General features: G+C 37.2%; 1 protein-coding gene across 1 annotated transcript in view; it reads right to left on the minus strand.

Moving 5' to 3' along the window:
- Positions 1-9,978: 9,978 nt before the first annotated feature.
- The window catches only part of LOC136857115 (proto-oncogene tyrosine-protein kinase receptor Ret), a 142,672-nt gene continuing 129,501 nt past the window's right edge, over positions 9,979-23,149 (minus strand). The window contains exons 12-14 of the mRNA XM_067135521.2: positions 19,221-19,422; positions 14,830-15,008; positions 9,979-10,862 (exon numbers count right to left, since the gene is read on the minus strand). Of these exons, the coding sequence (XP_066991622.2) occupies positions 10,447-10,862; positions 14,830-15,008; positions 19,221-19,422 (797 nt within the window). The 3' untranslated portion in view covers positions 9,979-10,446. The remainder of the gene's footprint in view (positions 10,863-14,829; positions 15,009-19,220; positions 19,423-23,149) is intronic.

Raw genomic sequence — 23,149 nt, forward strand, 5'->3', positions numbered from 1 at the left:
TTTCTTAGCAGACAAAATAGGGGTTCCATACTATGAAAAATGTAAAATTAAGCTATTTCCTCAATTGTGCCAAAAGTTGAAGGGCTAAAGAGCCTGGAAAGTTTTCAAATTGTCTTAGATAGTTCTATCAAACAAAAAAATCAAATTTTGAAAGTCACTTCCAACCTAACTGCAGTTCCAGGAAACAGTCTAAGACCGCATGTTTCTTAACTCATTTTCTTTTTGATTCAAATACTCGCCAAATTAACTTATTTACATAATTCTTTCTGTAATGTGTTCTTTGGTTCAATACCCTCAGGCATTTTTTTATCTTTTGAAAAATGTCCAAACTGAATCCCAAGGGGTTAAGTGAAACTCTGATTTGACTTACATTAGCGCTCATAGTGGTGCTTAAGTGAAACAATGCATTCACTCACATTAGCATTCGTAGTGGTAGAAAAAGGCAAACTGCTAATCTACTTGACCAAATAATGATTATTTAGAAAAGGATTGTAATTTTTAGGAATAAATAAAGAATATATTCTCATACGTTATTATATTTTATTTACCTAAAATTCCTAGCTCATATCCCTAAGTTGTTTCCAACATTGAGTTGCTTGCCTGAAGGGATATTACTGTGGATTTTTCACAAAATGATTGAAAATAGAGTTTAATATCCTTATGCTTTAAAGTGAAGAGGAATGAATGCAGACAAAATGTTAATGAAGAATATGAAATTACCAAGTGAGTTTTGCTGTGTGATTAGAGGTGCGCAGTTGATAGCTTGTATTTGGGGTATAGTGGGTTTGAACCCCACTGTCAGCAGCCCTGAAAATGGTTTACAGTGGTTTCCCATTCTGACACCAGTGATATACTGGGATTGTACCTTAATTAAAGCTACAGTCATTTCGTTCCCAGTCCTAGACTTATCCTAACATCACGATAAAACCTGTTTCTGAGTTGGTGTGACGTAAAACAAATAGGAAAAGAAAAAGAAGAAAATAATTCATGTTGCCATATTTTCACGGACTTCTGATGTTCTCTCTGCAGTGAACTAGGCCAACATATAATAACAAGATCATTGGACTCATAAACAGTGCCAGTGCATGACAACATGGTCTCAATTGTCAAATGCCTCTTTTGTAAGATAAATAAATCTTTCTTCCACCAATGAGCAGGTCTACTATTGGTGGAAAAGCTCTATCATTCATATTTGTTTGAAACTGCAAACATTCCATTTTTAAAATTTTCATTTGGACAGCTCCTATCTAGTTCATGATTGTTTGATTCTGATTCCAGTCTCGCCTCAACTGCACACTGCCATTTCCTCATACTTCAAGGCTGCCTAAATGAAAGGCACCAAAAAATAAGGTGTAACAGGAGTAGTAACAACAATGGGTCTTTTATATATGTTGGTACACACTATGCAAGATTTAAATAATAATAATCATCATCATCATCATCATTTCTTCGTTCCAGCAAGCTGGATGCAGTTGTGTACGAGCCTCCTCCAGTTTGTCCTTTCCATCCATGGATGATGTTCATATATGCAACTCCAGTTTACATCTCTGATTTCAAGATCCTTGAAAATGTGCTTCTGGTCTTTTTCCAGGAACACTGTGGTCAAAGTATGCTCGAGGAGTCTTATGGGGATCCATTCTTTCCATGTGACCATACCATCGCAGTCTCTTCATTTTGAGGCTCTCCAGCAAGCTTTTTTCTAATCCAAGCTGTTTTGGATATCCACATTCCTTATTTTATCCATTTTTGTTCTTTGTAGATAGAACAGAGGAACTTCATTTCTGTTGCCTGAAGATGACTCTTTGTTGATCCAGTAAGAGTTGCTGCTTCCACGCTATACGTCAATATAGGTACCAGATTTATTTTGTACAAGCTGATCTTGGACATGAATGGAAGTGTTTCATCCCAAAGTATTTGACGTACAGCGCAATAGAATGTGGAAGCTTTCTGTACAGTATTTTGTTGGTAATCTCTTGATATATGGTATTGTTTGAGTACTGGAAGTTGTCTACAATATACATCTCCTCATCTCCAGTTCTTAGATGAACAGTTGGAGACTTTCTACTCATCACCAAGACAACTGTCTTGGTTTAGCTGATTTTAAGACCCAAGGTTGTAAAAGCTTCATGCCAAAGATCTAGTCTAGCTTGTACTTCTGTTTCTGTCTCACCCCGTACCATTATTTATTTTGGTAGACTCAGTCTCAGAGTCTCTTCTGATGCTAGCCACTGATGTTAAATGAAGGAGTTCATTAAAAGAAAAAGTGCAATGAAAGAAAACAAAAATTGAATCAATTAAGGACAGGGAAGAGAACTACCAATTCAAAATTTTACTGCCTGGCAACAAGGTGTTCTTTCATTTATAGCCAGTTTCTCTGTTTAAATTATTGTGATTTTTGTGTGTTTCCACTGTTGATTGTATTAGCAACTCTGTAACATGGTTCTATGCTGTCAATAAAACATTATTATTAGTAGACTGCTTATGTTTTATGAACAACTAAACCCTGCTAAATATTTCCATTTTTTTATTCCAGAAAATTAAAAACAGGAAGTGGTGTAAGTAATACATGAATAATATGATTGAAGGCATTAAAAAAACTGCAGTTAACCAAGATATGACAGTTTGAATGATTGTACACCTGTTTAACCAAGAATTATTCCTTTTGTTGAAAGAACCATTAAATGACACACTAGTTAGTATGGTAATTAAAAAGTTATATAAGTCTGGGAAACAGATGTAGAGCGGCAACTTACTGTGTGAGAATGTGTGAATAGAATACACATAAAAGAAAGATATTGGTCCACAATTTTAGGCTGGAGCCTTCATCAGTGGAGGATAGAATAATGAGGGTAGTACCGGTAGTCATTGTTGACCAGTTGACACCGTGTGAGGAAAGGTAGTAGGGAGACTGAAAGACAAGAAAATGGAAAAAATAGCAGTTATATAATGTTAAGACCAAGTACCTTCCAAGAACTGAGGACCAGCTGTTGTTCAATTTTGGAATCTTTATGGGTAAGAGGGTGGGAAGTTGAGGGTTAATGTTTGAGGACTTTAAAAAATAAGAAATAGGCCTACCATACCAATTTACCCTTTTATTCATACTAGCAAGATACCCGTGCTTCGCTACGGTTTTAAACTGAAAGTTATTATTCAAAGTTTTACATTTTGGAGAGTCCACTGTCAACTGAGCCTGTGAAATACACCTCAGTTCGTACGTCAAACAGTTTTGGGGGAATGATTATTTATTATCTGATCTAACACTCATTTGAACTCCATACGGTAAAGACCCACTTTATTATAACAGATAAATAAAGAGACTTAGAAGGAGGTGTAGACTGGAAAGAAATAGAATTAGAAATGGCTGTGGAAGTAAGGAGAAATTGAACGAACTTACTAGGAAACTGAATCTAGCAAGAAGTCAGCTAAGGATAACACGATGGCAAGCATATTGTCAGTCATACAAATTTTAGTGAAAAATGGAAGAGTATATTTAGGTATTTTAAGGCAGAAACAGGTTCCAAGAAGGACATTCCAGGAATCATTAATGAACAAGGGGAGTGTGTATGTGAGGATCTTCAAAACGCAGAAGTATTCAGTCAGCAGTATGTAAAGATTGTTAGTTATAAGGATAATGTCCATATAGAGAAGGTGACTAATGCTAAAGAAGTATTAAAATTTACCCATGATAAAAATGACATTTACAATAAGATACAAAAGTTGAAAACTAGAAAAGCGGATGGAATTGATGATTTTTCTGGGGATATACGAAAGACAATGGGTTGGGATATAGTACCATATCTGAAGTACTTATTTGATTGTTGTTTGCATGAAGAAGCTATACCAAATGAATGGAGCAGTGGCGTATGCTGGTATCAAGACGTGGGCTACCACTAGACTTAGGCTACCCCTTTTCGATAGTTAGTTTAGGGAACATCAAGCCTTAAGCATTTCGAGCTGCAGCCAACAGCCAACAGAGTTGCCCGCTGTGTTGTCAAGGCTGCTTCACAAGCTACTGCCCTGGCCTCTGCCACCGTCAAAATACTCAACACCTGATCAATTGAAATGGTAGCCTAAGGTTTAGCAAATTGAAGTCCAGCTTTGAGGCTAAATGAATAGAATGCTTTGTCTTTGGTCCGACGGCCCCGGTTCAATTTTCAGAATCAACCCCCTCATAGTGTTAATTCCCCTGACTTGGGAACTGGGTGTTTATGACGTCTTCGCCATTCATTTTTTCCTTATTAGGTCACCACCAAGCCTATGTAGATGCCATGCACCATTATTATTATTATTATTATTATTATTATTATTATTATTATTATTATTATTATTATTATTATTATTATTATCATCATAATCGTTAAATAACAATGTTGAATTTTACAGCGGTCGTACCCATCATTCAATGGTTAATTATCTTCCTCGGAAGATCAGTGGTGGTGTCCGACCCATGATCATGGGTTCGATTCCAACCAACAAAAGAGAACACTAAACCTGAAAGATCGCGTTTCATTTTAGCAGATCTACCAATAAAAATAAAACTATATTACTCCTATAACAGTGTCTTCCTACAAGGATGTAGAAGTAAATGGGAGTGAAATACCAGCACTCTGCCATCTATCTTATTTAAGGCAGAAGGATGAGGTGAGGAAGTATATACGATGAGTAACGCATGGTGATAGTTAGCAGTGGCGATCTGACGGACCGAAGCCTAGCACAGCTATCCTTCGCCGGTCCCCGCACCTGTAGACAGACAGCAGCAAGCCGCGTGAGGCGAATCGATGGGAAGGGATGAGAGTCTGGGCTGCAATATCAGTCTCCGAAGCCTTGTTCTCAGAAATACGTGCGACGTGTTTTTTCATTGCTTTCAAGTTTCGCAAATAGAACAATGTGTCAGATGCTTACAATATAACGTGCTTTAGATTTCCATCGCTCGCATTTGAGGTTTGGGCTTCACTGATAGCCTTGGTAGCCCTCAGTATACGCCACTGGAATGGAGAGTTGCTATAGTAACCCCTGTGTACAAAGGAAAGGGTGATAGACATAAAGCTGAAAATTACAGGTCAGTCAGTTTGACATGCATTGTATGTAAGCTTTGGGAAAGCATTCTTTCTGATTATATTAGATATGTTTGTGAAGTTAATAACTGGTTCGATACAAGGCAGTTTAGGTTTAGGAAAGGTTATTCCACTGAAGCTCAACTAAGGCATTTGATAGGGTGGATCATGGGAAACTGCTGGCAAAAATGAGTGCAATAATTGGACTAGACAAAAGAGTGACTGAATGGATGGCTATATTTCTAGAAAATAAATCTCAGAGAATTAGAGTAGGGGCCTAGGTGAAGTTTTAACTGACCCTGTAATAATTAAGAGGGGAATTCCTCAAGGCAGTATTATTGGACCTTTGTATTTCCTTGTATATGAAAATGATATGAGTAAAGAAGTGGAATCAGAGATAAGGCTTTTTGCGGATGTGTTATTTTGTATAGAGTAATAAACAAGGTACAAGATTGTGAGCAACTGCAAAATGACCTTGATAATGTTGTGAGATGGACAGCAGGCAATGGTATGACGATAAACGGGGTTAAAAGTCAGGTTATGACTTTCACAAATAGGAAAAGTTCTCTCAGTTTTTATTACTGCATTGATGGGGTGAAAGTTCCTTATGGGGATTGCTATAAGTACCTAGGTGTTAATGAAAGGAAAGATATTCATTGGGGTAATCACATAAATGGGATTGTAAATAAAGGTTACATATCTCTGCACATGGTTATGAGGGTGTTTAGGGCATACAAGTCTCTGGTAAGACCCCAAACAGAGTATGGTTCCAGTGTATGGGATCCTCACCAGGATTACTTGGTTGAAGAATTGGAATAAATCCAAAGAAAAGCAGCTCGATTTGTTCTGGATGATTTATGACAAAAGAGTAATGTTACAAAAATGTTGCAAAGTTTGCGCTGGGAAGACTTGAAAGAAAGAAGACTAGCTGCTAGACTATAATGTCCAATAATGGACCATTTATATTGGTATTATAAGTGGTATGTTCCGAGCTGTCAGTGGAGAGATAGCGTGGAATGTCATTAGATAAATAAGTTTGAGAGGTGTCTTTAAAAGTAGGAAATCATCACCATAAGACCTATCTGTGTCGGTGCGATGTAAATCCCGTAGCAAAAATAAAATAAAAGTAGGAAAGATCACAATATGAAGATAAAATGGGAATTCAAGAGGAAAAATTGAGACAAATATTCATTTATAGGAAGGGGAGTTAGGGATTGGAATAACTTACCAAGGGAGATGTTCAATAAATTTCCAATTTCTTTGAAATATTTAAGAAAAGGCTAGGAAAACAATAGATAGGGAATCTGTTACATGGGTTACTGCCCTAAATGCAGATCAGTAGTGACTGATGACTGGAATTTGAATGTTTTAAACCCTATCTTATTTAACATCTAGGATGTAAAAGCAACCAATCTGTGAAATTTTGATTTTGTACGTCAAACAGTAATGGAGGAATGAATACTTTTTTAAGGGGTGAATGTTTTGAAATATTTATTAACATCTATGATATAGACCACCCTTCATAAGAACAATTAAGTTCATGCCTGGAATGGTTTCAGAAGAGAGGATATTATGTTTCTGAGAGTCAACCACCATCTAAACCCCGTAGGGGGAAAATATTTTGAAGTATACAATATTTTACACCTAGGACATAAAAGAAGACCCTTCTCGTAAAAGTACAACTTTGTGCATCAAACAGTTTTGGAGGGATGAATAATTTTGTTTATGGAGCTTACCTCATGTAACATTTTAGGAGATTACATACGTTAAACCATTCTGGAGGAAGGAATGAATATATTTGTTGTTGAATCTTACCCCCATTTAACTCTCTGAGTGGTTAAATTTGTTTCAAGCCTTCTGTTATTTAACACCTAAGATATCATTTGAAATTTTAACTTCATAATTCAAATGGATTCATATAAATGCATATTTTTGTCATCATTCCTCACCCCCCCAGTCAAAACTCCCTTAGGGGTGTGTACTTTTAAGTGCACTTCTTATTTGTATCTTCATAAAAAGAATTCAACTCCTTTTACACCCTCCCCTTAAGTTGATTCCTCCCCCCTTCCCCCGTCACAAAATGCGTGTGTCTTTATTTTTTATTATTTTTTTTTCTAGTGGGTTTACGTCGCTCTGACACAGATAGGTCTTATGGCGACGATGGGATAGGAAAGAAGTAGGAGTTGGAAGGAAGTGGCTGTGGCCTTAATTAAGGTATAGCCCCAGCATTTGCCTGGTGTGAGAATGAGAAACTACGGAAAACCATCTTCAGGGCTGCCGACAGTGGGATTCGAACCCACTATCTCCCAGATGCAAGCTCACAGCCGCGCACCCCTAACCGCATGGCAAACTCACCCGGTGTCTTTATTTTTAAAGGAGATTCTGAATACCAATTTTCTCGTCCGTAACATCCTTTGTTTTTGAGATACAAGTATCCTCAAATAAAGAATTCAACTCATTTTTCAATTCGTTTACACACCCTCACCAGTTGGAATTTCCAAAACGAAAATAATACGTGTTTCTTTATTTTTAAAGGAGATTCCAAATACAAATTTTCATGTTTGTAACATTTTCAGTATTTGAAATATAAGTATCCTCATAAAAAGAATTCAACACTTTCTTAATTTCTTTTCACCCCCCCCCCTTCCCCTAAGTGGATTTTCCGAAGACAAAAAAATACATGTTTCTTTATTTTTAAAGGAGATTCCAAATACCAATTTTCATGACTGTAACATCTTCAGTTTTTGAGGTACAAGTATCCTCATAAAAGGTATTCAACTCCTTTTTTCCTTTTTTCACTCCCTGCCCCTTCCAAGAGGATTTTCCAGAAAACAAAAGACGTGTTTCCTTATTTTTAAAGGAGATTCCAAATACTGATTTTCATGTCTTTAAACTGTTAAGAGATATAGATACACTCATTTTAAAAATTCACCCCTCCTTTTCAACCCCTTATCGATGGAATATCCAAAAATTCTTCTTTTAGTAAGCATCTACATTGTAATATAAATATATTCTCAAAATTTCATTTCTTTATGTCCAGTAGTTTTGGCTCGGCAATGATGAATCAGTCAGTCGGTCAGGACATGTTATTTTATATATACAGTATATAGATTTTTGTTAGGTAGGTAGCCTAATATAAACCCCAACTTTCCACCCTGTCACATGTTTAATAGGTTTTATTTGCCTGCCTCCGTGGTTTAACAGCTAAGCTGCTGAACTGCCAACCATGAACCACATATATGTTCATACATAACTTTAATTGGTTTCTTTCTTTCTGTAACTTGCAGAAACATACTCCATAACCAATACCAAAGTCTTAGTTATAATAATTTATTTTAGTAAAACATAGAAAAATATATGAACAAAATTAAATCAAATAAAGTTTCAAATATATCAAACCGCACAACTGCTAAGCCTATTTTAACTTAGAGCAAAGAGAGCTCGTTCGAAACTGAGTTAACTGATTTCTCCTAACCATGATACTTTGGTATCAATTTTCATTGCTGTAATTATTTTAAAATTATTTGGTGCAGGTCTCTTCTGAAGAATGTGTCACCATGTTGTGAGAGACAGCAAGGGCAAGTACTTTTTACAGCTGTGCTGTGTTACATTCAACAAAAATAATCTGCTGTTAGGTGTAACCAAGTGGCAATTCTTCTACTACAAATTGTAAAAATAAAAAAATACTATTTCGACTGATTCTATAAAACCATCAGACTTGTGTAGAGTGACATTTGACTAGGTTTTTTTTTTTTTTTTTTGTGAGGAGTCTATGGGGCCCCTTAAGGACCTGGGCCTGCCTGCATCTGCAGGTCCTAATGTTATGTCCCTGCTGTCACCGTTAGAGATTCTGAAGCTGGACATCAACTGGTGCTCAAGTCTAGGAAAGCACATGGCCTTAACATTAGATATACACTCCTTGTTTTATATTCACTTGTCTGTCAGTGTCTCCAATTCCTTTCCTCACATGGTGTCTACTTGTCTACAATGACTATCAATTCCATCATTATTATTCTTTTGTCTTCTGTTGAAGGCTGCATCCAAACATTTTGGACCCTTGTTTTTCTTTTATGTGTAGGTACTCTATCCATGCATTCTTACATGGGAAGTTGCTGCTCTGTCTGTTTCCTAAACATATACAGTATATATTTTGCTCCTGCTAGTTTTCTTGCCTCAAAATTGAGATAACCAATGTAGTTAAAAGGCCTTGGAATATAACTACATTCAAGAAGCCATTATCAGGTAAAAGTACACTGTATGTACCTGTGAATGTTGTAGTGTATAAGGCGCTGTGAACCAAATTGTTTCAAGAGCTAAATTTTCTACCCTTCATGTTTCACTGTTCAAGGTAAAATAAGGAGGTTTCCATTTCCATAAGGAAGTTACGTTAGGCTACCTACATCCCCCCCTACCCACCTACCAAAAATGAGGAATAGGGTTAGCTGATACAGTATTTATTTTTAAAATATTCTTTTGGACAGCTCCTATCTAGTATAATCTTATCTTCACTTAAAACAGTCATAAATGGATGAAATGTACAGGCCTTTATTTTTAATTCCTGGTGGATGACAGAGCATTTTCATTCTCTACTGTCGGACATGTGATAGCACCAGTTTTATCCTTGAAAGCCAGTCTGTAGGCTGCGATGGTGCGGGCTCAATCGAAGGCCGAAGCCCTGGATTGTTCATTTGCAAAGATGCTTTCATTACAGCAGCGCATCTCCATGTGCAACCCCATCCAGTGAGACACTTCCAGCATCACTTATAAGGTAAGATTGTATTGTATACACAGTATTTGAAGGGAGTCCAAGAGTGCATGCATGCTTGGTGGTGGAGAGACAAACGCATCAGTCAAGTGAGTGTTAAAAATAAAGCCCTGTAGGTACCATATTTATTATCCACCATTCATCATTTTTGTTAGCTGAATGATAGATAGCCTAACTTACTGTATGAAATGGTTAATTAAATACAGACTATCTGTAAGAGTACAACTTTGAGGTCATTTTTTTCAAAATAAGTTTTAAGGAACCTAAGTTACTTTGGCTCTCAGCACCTCAGGTATGATTTACTCTTTATTTTTTAATCAGGTAAAAAATGATTACAATCTGAACATGTTATGCTGTATCATTGTTTCAATTTACAAATAATATTGCACAGGTATTTTAACTGCTGCAATTATCTCTTGAAGCTTCAAGTTCACACTTGAACATAATGTCTTTCAAGATCAATGCCTCAGAATCAGGTAATCAAAGAATGGTGATTACTGTACCATAGAGCACAACATGCTGTACTATGGCAAAGTATAAAAATCATTTCCATAATCTCTCCATCTACATTAATTCAGGAGATTAGGAATAATGTGTTGATTGTCAGTATTTGGTCACTTTATCACTTCAGAAAGGCGTTGTTACCTTGGAAGTGACTGGACTTGTACTCACAAGCAAATCTTGAGAGGAGCCTCTCTTTGGTTGTCCAACAGTCATGTTTATATAAGACTGTGATAAACTCGCTGTTGAAGGATTCACCACAGAAGAGTCATTTGAAATTCTGTTTAATGAACTTGGTTGGCGAATTGGACTTAAATATGCATTTCCTACTCTAGGAGATTCCTCTTGCTTCTCACTATCAGTCTGGCTTGAAATCTTGTTGATATCAACTGGAGGCATCAGTAATCTCTGCTCTTCATCACCTGTTGATAGAAGCGGCATTCTGCTACTGCTGGACTGTAATTGTCGCTGATGATGTGTCAAGTAGTTAACAGAATCTGTTGGGAGGATGTTGAGGTTTCCATAGCCAAGGTCATCATCATCTGTTGACATACAAAATAAAATAACCGTTAGTAATGTTCTATGAATTATTTGTCTGGTAGTAATACACAATATTCTCTAGATATAGATGCAGAGCAGATCGATCAACTCCAGACACAAACTACAAAGAATGGCATCAAAATTTCCTTTTTTTTTATTACTTGTTTTACACCTCACCAACATGGACAGGTATTATAGCAATGATGGGATAGGAAAGTGCTAGCTAGGACTGTGAAGGAAGCAACCATTGGCTGGATTAAGGTTCAGCCACAGCATTTGCCTGGTGTAAAAATGGGAAACCATGGAAATCTATCTTCAGGGCTGCCGACGATGGGATTCGAACCCCCTCCCCCCCGCTCCCCCGATTGCAAGCTCATGGCTATGCGACTCTAACTGCAAGGCCAATTTGCTCGGTTGGATTTTAGCATTGAAAATGTTTCTTAGATCACAGAGTGTAGGGCCTCACTTTAGCAAAAATGTAAAGTAAAGCTATTTCACTCAATTGTGACTGAAGTATTGAAAATAGAGAAATTGTGAAGGTAGCAAATCACATGTTTCAGAGAGCTCTATCAAATGGAAAGAGGAAATTTTAGAAATAATATTGGGTCCAAATATTATCCATGAAAAATCCATAAAGAAAGGGCACATTTTAAAAATGAAGTTGTTTCACAATTATTATCCAATGTTCATTTTAAATATGTCAATAAATAGACTGATCCTTTGTTAAAATAAATTGTGTGCCAGATTTTTGAATTTCACAAAACTAGTCTCCAGTTCGGTTTGAAGGGGGTCATGTATTATATGACAATAGCGTTACTAGTGATAGAGTTGGTCAACCAATGAGTCTGAGGTTATGTTATCTAATTATGAATCATGTCAGTATGTCGTGCACCATTAAGCAGCAAACATGTAAATGTTGTTTGGCTGCATATAATAAGTTAGAAAAGTGGAAAAGCATTAAGTGGTTAAATATAGTGATGAACCAGGGTCAAGTGGCTCGTTCAGGTGAAGATGTCATGATAGTAGAGCGATTAACAAACACAATTGATGAACAATCAATTATTTACACAAGAAGCATCATTTAATGTATACTAGTAAACACTTGGGGATCAGTACTCGCAACAGAATGAGTCTTGATATAGTTTTCAGCAAGATGACCCCACTTGAAATTATACTTCAACACTCACAGAGCAATACTTGTACCAGTACTCAAACAAAATAAATCGTATGTTCAAGATGTATCAATCAAGAGCCCGGCAACTGAAGAAAACATCAACGCTTTTAGACATCATTAGTGAGGAGTTCGAGAAGCAAGCTAAATCATTTGAAAAGAAAGAAACTGAAATGCATCTGATAAAAGATGTACTTATTTGTATATAATTATAGTATTAAATATTGTGTACATTATAAGGAATCTCATGGTTTACTTCTCCTTCATGTCCTAAAAGTTCCCTTTTCCACATTTTGTGAAGGAATAGTTTCAACATGTCCAAAGGACTAGAACTGTAAATTTTTCTCTGTAAAATGCCTCTCATTCAGTGATGTGAATTAGTCAGTTTGTTACATATAGCAATATTAACATCATCTAAGACTGACTGCTTGTTTTGCAGTTTTTTTCTTTTTTGCTAGTGGATTTACGTCGCACTGACACAGACAGATCTTTTGGTGACGATGGGATAGGAAAGGCCTAAGAGTTGGAAGGAAGTGGCCGTGGTCTTAATTAAGGTGCAGCCCCAGCATTTGCCTGGTGTGAAAATGGGAAACCATGGAAAACCATCTTCAGGGCTGCAGACAGTGGGATTTGAACCCACTATCTCCAGGATGCAAGCTCACAGCCGCGCGCCTCTAACCGCATGGCCAACTCACCCAGTGTTTTGCAGTTGTCATGTATGGAGTGAGATATCTGAGAAATGAGGGTTGAAGCTATGCTGTAGGTGGTTGTAAACGAGCACAGAATAACAATACTAGAAAGCAAGTATAGGGGTTCCACCTTTTCAATATACTGTTATTAAATTGTACCAAAATTAAGTTGCAACATGTTAACTTGGGACCAGTTTTGACAAATTTAAAGTGTCATCATCAGCCAATTAAGAGAACTGGGCAAAAGGACTATATCATAAACAATTATAAGCATACATAACAAATATAAGATGTTATTCACAGTCGAAAGGATGTATGTAGAAATATTTATTTATTTATTTTTTATTTATTTATTATGCCTTTGTAGGTGGCGAAGTTAGGGCTCTTGGCCCTCTCTTACACTTAACCACTTTTTATGGAGAAGTAAATTCAGTTGAAGTTCATTTGTAATGCGACAGTCTTGTATATTCCTGCTGTGCTGTAATCATGTGAAAAAATATTGAATTGATGGTAAATAATGAGTTAAACAGCTGGATCCAATATAAAATATTGAGAGATGTAGTTTGTGTACAGTTGTTGCTAAGCAAGGTCTTATAGGCATTTGTTTTATCGGTACATTGAAGAGTGGAAAGTGATATACATGAAGTCCTAGGACACAGTGTAGGACTTAAGTTTCTCAGTTCGATGTGGATATATGAAGCCTAAAGAAAAGGAGACTTAAATAGAAATGAAAGAAGGGGTAAGAAATTTAGAACAAATTAAATTATGAGGCTTATCTTTATCAGCATGCTATGGTGATTGACATGTGTAGGGGAAGCAAAATGTGAAGCAAATAAGGAAGTAAGAAATAAGTTGATGTGGGGGAGGGATAAAGGAGAGTTTGTGAGGGGATAGCAGAGAGGGAGGGGATTGTCTAATGTGGATCAGGGGGGCTTTTCAGAAGGGGCAAGTAGCGTGAAAAAGTGTTGTGTAAGACGTGAAAGATCGATTGACTACTTGTCAACTTGAGGTTATTCAAAATTGGGATGAGGAAGTCAAAAAGGGTGTTTGGCTTCTCAGAAATATCATTCAGGATAAGGTTGGGGTTGAAAAACTGATCAAGGTGTGTAAAACGGTTTTCAGTGATATCTAGGAGAGGGCCTTTGTTTAGGGTGCTGAGAATTTGGATATCTTGGTCTATCGTAGTAAAAACTATGTTTTATGTCATGCATATGTTGCCCTGATGCCAAAAACCTGTTATATTTTATTGCATTAACGTGTTCAGGGCATCTAATTTTGAAGCTGTGACCAGTTTGTCCTGTGTAAAGGGAGTTACAGTTATTGCATTTAAACCGGTATATGCCTGACTTTGAAAAGACATTACTTTTGTTTATTGAATTGGAGTTATGTAATACTTCCAAGCTTCTATTGTAACGTCTCTTACAACAGTATGGTTAACCGCTCTTTCAAAATACCCCTGTCCAACGATAACTTAAATAAAGAACTGAATATCGTCTGCTCCATCGCCAAATTCAATGGTTTTAACAGATCTTTTATTGAACGAATAATTAACAAATTTAAACACCGTCCAGAAACAACACTCCTAAAAGATAATTCTAAACCAGTTGCTTACTCCACCTTTACCTTCAATGAAAACATCTACAGTATTGCTAATATCTTCAAAAAACGTAATACCAAAATTTCATTTTGAACTAACTGCTGCTAAATGGAAATAACTTAAGCTACAGAAAGTTTGGTATGTCTAGGGTGGGAATAAGAATAAGGATTTGTCCAGACTGCTATGCAGGACTGCTGATCCCATCGGAACATTTTCATGACGGGAGCATGGTGGTCAGAAAAACCCCCCACATATTTTCATTTCAGTTCAGTGTCGTACATTTAAGAAGATATTGATAGAAAACTATAGCACAGTCCAATGGGAAGGTTTTAGAAAATTGACTGGCATTCAACTTAAGGAAGTAGGATATAACTGAATGCTGATGTGGTAAACTTCTTTGATGAATTCTCTTTCTAAGACAATGCTCACTGACATTTTCTACAATATAGTACTTTAGGTCACCAAAGTAAGGCACTAGTCTTTGAAAACAGTAGAGTAGGATGAATACATACCTAATATATCCTGAGAGCTTGATAATGATGTAAAATAGGTTCTGTTATGTACAATACGAGGATTGAGGTCTAGGTATTCAACTCCATCCTCCAACATCCTTTCAAAGATGCGAGTCAGTTCCTTAAAAGATGGCCGGTCACTAGCATCTTCATTCCAACATGATCGCATGACACGATATCTGAAAAAGGAACCATGTAATAAAAGAAAATGGTGCATAGTAAAAGGCTGGGCCCATTCATAAGCTTACAAGAGTAAAACAGGTGGGGAGCAGTGACTTAGCACGTAGGCACGTGAGGATGGATTATACATAAGAGAAATACATGGGCAGGGTTGGATCATCAAGTAGAAAATTGGGTGTTCACAAAATTTAACAGTAATAATAGCTAAGACGAAATTCTAAAAGAATTCAATTATATTAGGTCCACCTAATCAGTACATTTCTGCCATTTATTAAATGGTCTGTTTAAAAGTTACATAGTTGTTTAAAATACCCTGGACATGTTTCGACCTGGCTTAGAGGTTATCATCAGCAAAATAACAAAGAAGAAAGACATACGACAAAAACAGTGATACATAAAAATCTAAGATAAAACACAGTCAACAAATACAATGGGAGTTTACGTTAAAATGTACATAGCTTCAATATTAAAAATGTATTCAACAAGTACAATGGAAAACTGTTAAAAATGTACATGGATTAAAAACTTGGACAAAGACTAGTTAAGTATTTCCTCCAGCCAACTAATATTGTACTAAATGCGGTTGGACACACACTATCAACTTATGGGATAGGAAAGGGCTAGGAGTTGGAAGGAAGCAGCTGTGGCTTTAATTAGGGTATAGCCCCAGCATTTGCCTGGTGTGAAAATGGAAAACCACGGAAAACCATCTTTAGAGCTGCCGACAATGGGATTCAAACCCACTATCTCCCAGATGCAAGCTCACAGCTGCATGCCTCTAACCGCATGGCCAACTTGCCCGGTTATCGTCACATTAAATAGGCAGCACTTTTTGTTTGACTATTGTTTGCTTCCATTTTCTCTCTAAATCAGCATTGTTTAGAGGTTGCCTGTACATAAAGTGAGTATAAATTGAGTTCTGAAAGTTTAATTTATTATTATTTTGCCATAAATACAAATTATTCTTTTGTATTCCAAATCATAATGCAAACACAGAGCAAATATTTTCATTACTTAATTCACAGTGGACCAAGGACAGAAACAGGTTCACAATTGAGACTGTGAACAGTGTAGTGTGTTTACAGTATAACTTCAAACATTTCATTTGCATCCAGTTTCACCACTATTTGTTGGAGAACAAAATACTTTTACAGAAGATTTCATCTTCAGAAAAGTGTGAAAGGCACAGAAAGAAAAAACATTAATGACAAAGGTGCTAGGCCAATGGTCTGTGATGAATGTGAAGCTGATAAAAGTGATTAAGATGCAATGATTCCATCAGTTGACTGAGTCATCTGTTTTTCTGGTTGGTGATCCTCTTTTCTTAGGTTGGTGATATAGCATCTCTACACCCGAGACAAGGGCCTTCACTTTCCTCACCACTTCTAGTGTCCGGTTGGTGGCTGGTCATGTATCACCTATTTTTTTCCCTCTAGAATTAATCCCAGTTGGGATTTGCCTTTTTTTATTCAATACAGCACTGAACTTGTTCTTTGACATCAAGAAATCATGCTTCTTGCACATTCCTTGAATTGTAGAATAGCTATTTTTAGCATCAGAAAAGGCCGTTATGTAGCCCTCCCTGTATGGGTCAATATGCTTCGGCATCATTGCAGCTAATGTCATGAAACTTTACACACACGTTCTCAGTACTGATGTGAATCATCACTCTCCATTTTGATGCGCTCAAGTTGATAACAGCACCACCAACGGCCTTCAAACTCATCACCAGAGATCCCAACGAACTTCTGTATTACTTTTACTATGTATTTATTTACAATTTGCTTCCCGCCGCACTGATTCAGATGGGTTTTATGGCGACAATGGGATAGGAAAGGCCCAGGAGTGGGAAGGAATCGGCCGTGGTCTTAAATGAGGTACAGCCCCAGAATCTGCCTGGTGTGAAAATGGGAAACCATGGAAAATCATCTTCAGGGCTGCCAACAGTGGAGTTCAAACCCACTATCTCCTGGATGCAAGCTCACAGCAGCGCACCCCTAACCGCACAGCCAACTCACCCAGTCTTCTGTATCACTTTACCTTCCACTGAGTAAATTTGTTTCAGCAGACTGAAGAACCTAACAGTTATAAGTTACATCCAAAATGAAGCAGCATTAAAAAAAAAAAAATGGGTATTCTTTCTTGATGACCCTGTATTGCGATGGCCACATATTCATTTAGCTAGGGTGGTGGTAGTTAAGTCATTGTAGAAAGCCGGGGACAGTCTGCATTAAAGCTGGTAGATAATGCTGGATAAAGTGCTGTCAAGGCGATCTTGTATATTGTAAGACTTCTTAGCGGTGCTAGGTATATGTAGATGGCAGATCTTGCAGCAATTATGTTCATAGGGGAAAGAGCTAGAAGGTGGATTGGTATGGTTTATAGCAGGTGAGAATGTGTTTGAAGTTTGTAAGAAACCTGAATGTACAGTGAGGATTTTTGGAAGATCATGAGTGTGAGGTAAGGATGAGAGACATAGAAGACTGGAGCTGCAAGTTTTGTACCTATGTGTTTCTCTTGTGTGAGCTCTATCCACATAAGCCTACATAGTAAGTTGTTGTTTTTCTCCTTTTTCCTTATAAATATATGTTTATTACTGAAGAAATTTGATTTACATACAGAGTATCACAGCAAAGGTAGCCTGAGTCTATTGAGAGTAGGGGAATTCAATCACTCTGTGTCTGAAATTATGATAATACAATGTGACTTTTCAGAAAATCAACTGCATAACTGTAATTGAAACCCATACAGACCATTATGATGTTAACAATATCACAAAACCAGACAGGTATTGATTCCCTAATCTTAAAGACTTCAATACACAGTTACATGGCAAACAAATTTTCTCCAAAATAGACTTGATTAGAGCCTACCACCATATCCTGATACTTCTATATCAGGGGTGCTCAACATACAGCCCACAAACTTATTTTATGTATCCCCTGGCTAAGTTTTTATAATGTGTTTCAGTTTATATTTTTTGTAGATACCATAAAACCTAGTTAATAAGAACTTTGTTGTAATTTTCATAGAAAGGAGATAAAAGCATATTATTCGTAGTTTTCTTTTTTGACATGATGTTTCTTTTATTGGGCTGTAGGAAAGTTCTAAGATGCATAATGATTCCCATTTTAAAGCCAGGTAAGGACTAAACTTTCTGCTTTCATTTCTTGTAATTACAGCTGCAGCTAATTGAACTTCAGTGTTGTTGCCAAGTAAAGAACAAGTTCACAGAGGGAAATCTTATTAACTTTTACAGGGTGCTTAGTAATGAAAATTTTCTGGCTCTCTTAAAATTTGTGAGCAAATACTTGTATGCACTTGCGAGTACTTACATCTGTGAACAAACATTTTCAAAAATGAAGTTTACAAAGTCAAAATTATGTTCCCAGTCAAACCCGCTACATTCCATTCTGAGTGTGGCTGTTTCAAATCTATCTCCAGACATTTCAACACTCTCACTTCAAGCAAAGGCTCAGACCTTTCATTAATTGGTAAGTTTATCCCAAGTTATAGAGCTTTGTTTGTTTTTTCATTTTGTTTTGTGTTGTGTGTCAGGTTATTACTTCTACTGTTGAATAGCCATGTGAGAGGTTGTTTGATTAACCGGTGGTTGTTGAAGAAGGAGGACCTGGGCGTGTGGATGTATTTGTGCGTTAGGGAGAAGAATAATGTCACCGGCAGTTCATTTAGGAATCTGCCATTCAGCCCATTCACAAATTAAAGTTGAGCATTCCTGAGATGATGTTCTAAAAACAGCTGTTATCACACCATTTGGACTATACGAGCTCCTTCATCTTCCATTTGGCCTTAGAAACATATGCCAGACCTTTCAACGATACAACGGATTAGGTTCATAGGGAATTGGACTTTGTCGACTGTTTCATTGATGACATCCTGGTGACATCAGAAAATGAAGAAAAACTCAAAAAGCACCTTATGCTGATACTACAATGACTTATGGTATACAAACACTTCCAGAGAGAGTTCAAACACTCATTGAGTATCCTTTACCTTCAACAATTTTCCTTATCACATGGTAATATAAATAGCTATAAATTCAGTAGGAATCCGGAAGGGGACAGAGTGGGTATGGGGAAGTTTGGCAGCCATCACACAGATGTATCTAACCAGCTGAGGGTTAAATCTATATGGGTCGATATATAACTACTGTGTCTCAATCTATAATTTTACTGATGTTAGTTACTTACAGTTGACTAGAGCAGTTTTCAGGCCTCTCCATCCGATAGCCTGCTCTCAGAAGGTGAAAGAGGTTGTGGACAGCTACACCTGGGTAGGGTGATGCTCCCAATGTCACCAGCTCCCACATAAGCACACCAAAACTCCAAACATCAGACTTACTGGTGTACATGTGATCAGCAAGAGATTCCAGGGCCATCCACTTCACAGGAACTACAACAATACAGATTAGCTTACTGCAGTATTCAAATAATCTAGCAACCTCTGAATTTCCTTCACAAGTGAAGATTACCACTCAACATTATAGCAGGAGACTGGACAATAACAAGGCTGTTGAAATGGGAAATCATAAGGATACAAATTTACTAGCAATATTAATAATCTTGTGTGTAAAAACCTCATGCAAGGTCCCTAATATGTGCCCTTTGATACTTCCCTTCAAGAGTGCATACAAAATAATAACTTCACACTTCACTTCATAATAAGGTTATTACGGTAATTACTTTTACAGTTTTTGGATGTTGAGGTGCTAGGATTTTGTCCTGCAGGTGTTCTTTAACATGCTAGTAAATCTACTGACATGAAGCTGACATATTTTGCACCTTCAAACACCACCAGACTGAGCTAGGCTCTTACCTGCCAAATTGGGCTCAGAAGGTCATCACTCTACTGTCTGAGCCACTTAGCTTGGCACACTTCACTTCAGACTTCAAGTGAGGTCTGTTACTAGTTACACCTAAATCCAAGGGATGGAAGGATGAAACATTGTGGTGACGTTTTGAATGGTTGTTTTATCTATGTCACATATACTAATATGTAATTGGTGGGTAAATATATTTTATTATAGTATAAATATAGGTTCTTTTCAATGATCACCATTAGATTTTCAAAAAATATAGAATCCTTGTATGAGGTCACTGCATGTTTAAAAGAGAATGGATATGTCCATTTCTTAGAAAATGTGATAGTATTTTTTTCTTAATCTGCAGGCCTTCAGGCTGAGCAATGGTCGCTTGGCTGGCCTAAGTCCTTCAGGGCTGTTATGCGATGGGGTTTGGTTTGGTTTGGTTTGGTTTGGATAGTATTTTATAAGCTATCAAAGAATGAAAAATTGAAATTTCTTTGCTTCAAAATGAAAATGTGCACATAAGTTGGTTATTAATAATGGCATATGGCTTTTGGAGAGGCCTAGTGCAAGTCTTTTATGTTGTTGCCTATGGGTAACCTGTGGTTCTGTGAGTATGAGGCCCTGTCTAGGATAAAATATTATGTTGAAGATGGTATACCACCCAGTTCCTGAGCCAGAGGAATTAACCAATGAAGGTTAAATCAAATCAAAGCAGGACCCTTTAAACCAAACCAGTTAGCCACAGGGCCAGACACGAGAAGGTTGTACAGTACATCTATGTAATGTTGTGACACAACAAGTCATACAGTCTATGTTTCTGGTCTTCCATCACCTGTATTCATCTTTTTCTTGGTCTTGTCCCTTTTCCTGTCTTTATCTGATTTTCTTCTTATTCTACACTTTACTTTATTTTATTGTTTCAAAATCCCATGAGTTAATGCTCATAGTGAGGCAGTACATTAAAGAGCTGGCGCAGTTACAATATTAATAAAAACTGAATTATAATACGGAGATTATAAAAATTTATAATACTTTAAATCTAAAATACAACATTTTTCATGGATACAATAATTGTTGTTTACAAGTTTATATAAACAGAATGATATAGCTCAAAATGAAACCTAATAAGTTCCTTTAAACAGACTAAATCCAAGAACATTAAATTTTGTCCATAAATGTTTTTTAATATTTCTTTTGAATTTACTGAAATTCAGACAAGCTTTCATTGAGTCTGGAATATAATTAAATGCTATTATAGTCTTACATAATACGCCATTAGTTCCACACTTCACTGGATTTATTGTGGTGATGGTGGTGATTATTGTTTTAAGAGGAAGTACAACTCGGACATGTAAATTTTCAGATTGCTGTGTTGTATGATTATAAATAGATGAATTACTGATGAATATGAGTTTTATTTTTCCATGAGCTAAACTTTAATTTTGAAGGCGAGTGATAGCAAAGAGTATGCAATAAATAACCTAACCGGAGGAATGCCTGTTGATGAGCACTGTATATTATTTGTCTGGAAATTAAGAATGGAAGATCTGTCAACACCAAGCCAATCCTACTGATGAAGCTAGAAGTAGAAATGAGCTCATCAAGGACAGAGAAGAAACAGATGTAAAAGAATTGGAATTGATGAGGGGAGATCCCATATATATGAAGATGTGGAAATTTTCCTTTTGTGTTTTCATATTTGTCCTTGTCTCCTCTTTCTGTTGCTCCCATTTCCCACACTGATGTCTCATTAAAAAAAAATCACATTATTTATTCCTATCTTTTTTTTAATATTGGACTTAATATGTATATCTGTTGTGTCTTCAGACTTTCATTTTGAAAGCACAGGTTGGTGGTGTTGTGATGGCTACCTATCACTTACTTGTGACTCTCTATGGGAGAGGGTGGAAGAATACATCCACTGTATCCCCTGCTTGATGTATAATGGGCAGTCAAATGAAAACCAAACAACTGCTACAACGTGACCATGGAATGGTTTTATTCAAAAGTAATTATCAAAAGCGTTAATACATTTATCCCACTGGGAGACGAGACGATCAATTCCAGTTTTGTAGAAGGAGGTAGGTCGCTGACAGATCCACAATTGCAGCCATTCCTGCACTTCCTCGTCCGAATGAAACCGACATGCACGAATGTATTTCTTCCTCCCTGATTCGTTGGTTTCCCTGGATAAGGCCATTAATCTGTCCTATCACATCAGGAGTAATGGCTCGATGGACCTGTCCTGGGCATGCATCGTCTTGCAGCGATGTGCGCTCTTCTCGGAATCTCCAATGCCACTTGCGCACATTCATCATGGACATGCAGTGTTCGCCATACACAGCAGACATACGATGGTGAGTTTTGCGTACTCCAGCTCCCTAAGCCACCAGAAAACGAACCACACTTCTCTGTTCTTCTTTGCTTGCCTCCATTTCTACAGCTGGATGAACACACTAGACCAGTCCACGCAACAACAAAGACGTGACTCAACAACTGCGTGCACCTGTGAGTTGTCACTTTGCAGTTCTCCTACCACAGTGATGGCAGTATCGATATATAACAGCAGTATTGCCACCTTACGCGTGGGATGTGTGTTAAGACGGGTGTTCAGTTTTTATTTGACTGCCCCTTATAAAAGATGACTGTAAGGGGAACCAGAGTCTCCCAACTTAAGAGCATGTGATGGCAACCACGGTTCCCCTAGCAAAGTCTTGCATTGCTTCCTCTCACTGATGCCAGGCTCCTCGCTTTCATCCTTATCTGATCTACTGTGGTTAACTCTTGTTTACTTTTACCTTTTATCTGACCTTTCTTTAGTTCTTTTATGACCCAAATGGTATTAGATATGAAAGGTCTAGGAAGAATAGAGGCCTTTAAAATGTGGTTACATAAGAGAATGCTCAGAATAACCTGGAGAGATTTCCAATAGTCAAATGTTAAGGAGAGCTAGAGGTGAGCATGAGCTGGCGAACATCATCAAAGCCAGGAAAACAGCTTCTTTAGGCCATGTTCTACGAGGCAGATAGCATAGGCTTCTACAACTCATATTGCAAACAAGGAAAGACAGAAGGCAAGTGAGGAGCTGGTAGACCACTGATGTCTGGCTCCAAAACTGAAACAACAATGACAAGAATCAGCAGAAGAAGAAGAAGCAGAAGAAGAAGAAGAAGAAGAAGAAGAAGAAGAATAAGAAGAAGAAGATTTTCGTCTTTGAACCCTTCATTGCCCTTCCCTTCTCTTGTAAGTACCTTCATTCTTTGAAGGTTCCAAATTCTTCCTGTTTACCTTAAGAGTTACCTTAAGAGGGGA

The sequence above is a fragment of the Anabrus simplex genome, chromosome 1 (assembly GCF_040414725.1).
Source record: "Anabrus simplex isolate iqAnaSimp1 chromosome 1, ASM4041472v1, whole genome shotgun sequence".
NCBI lineage: Eukaryota > Metazoa > Arthropoda > Insecta > Orthoptera > Tettigoniidae > Anabrus > Anabrus simplex.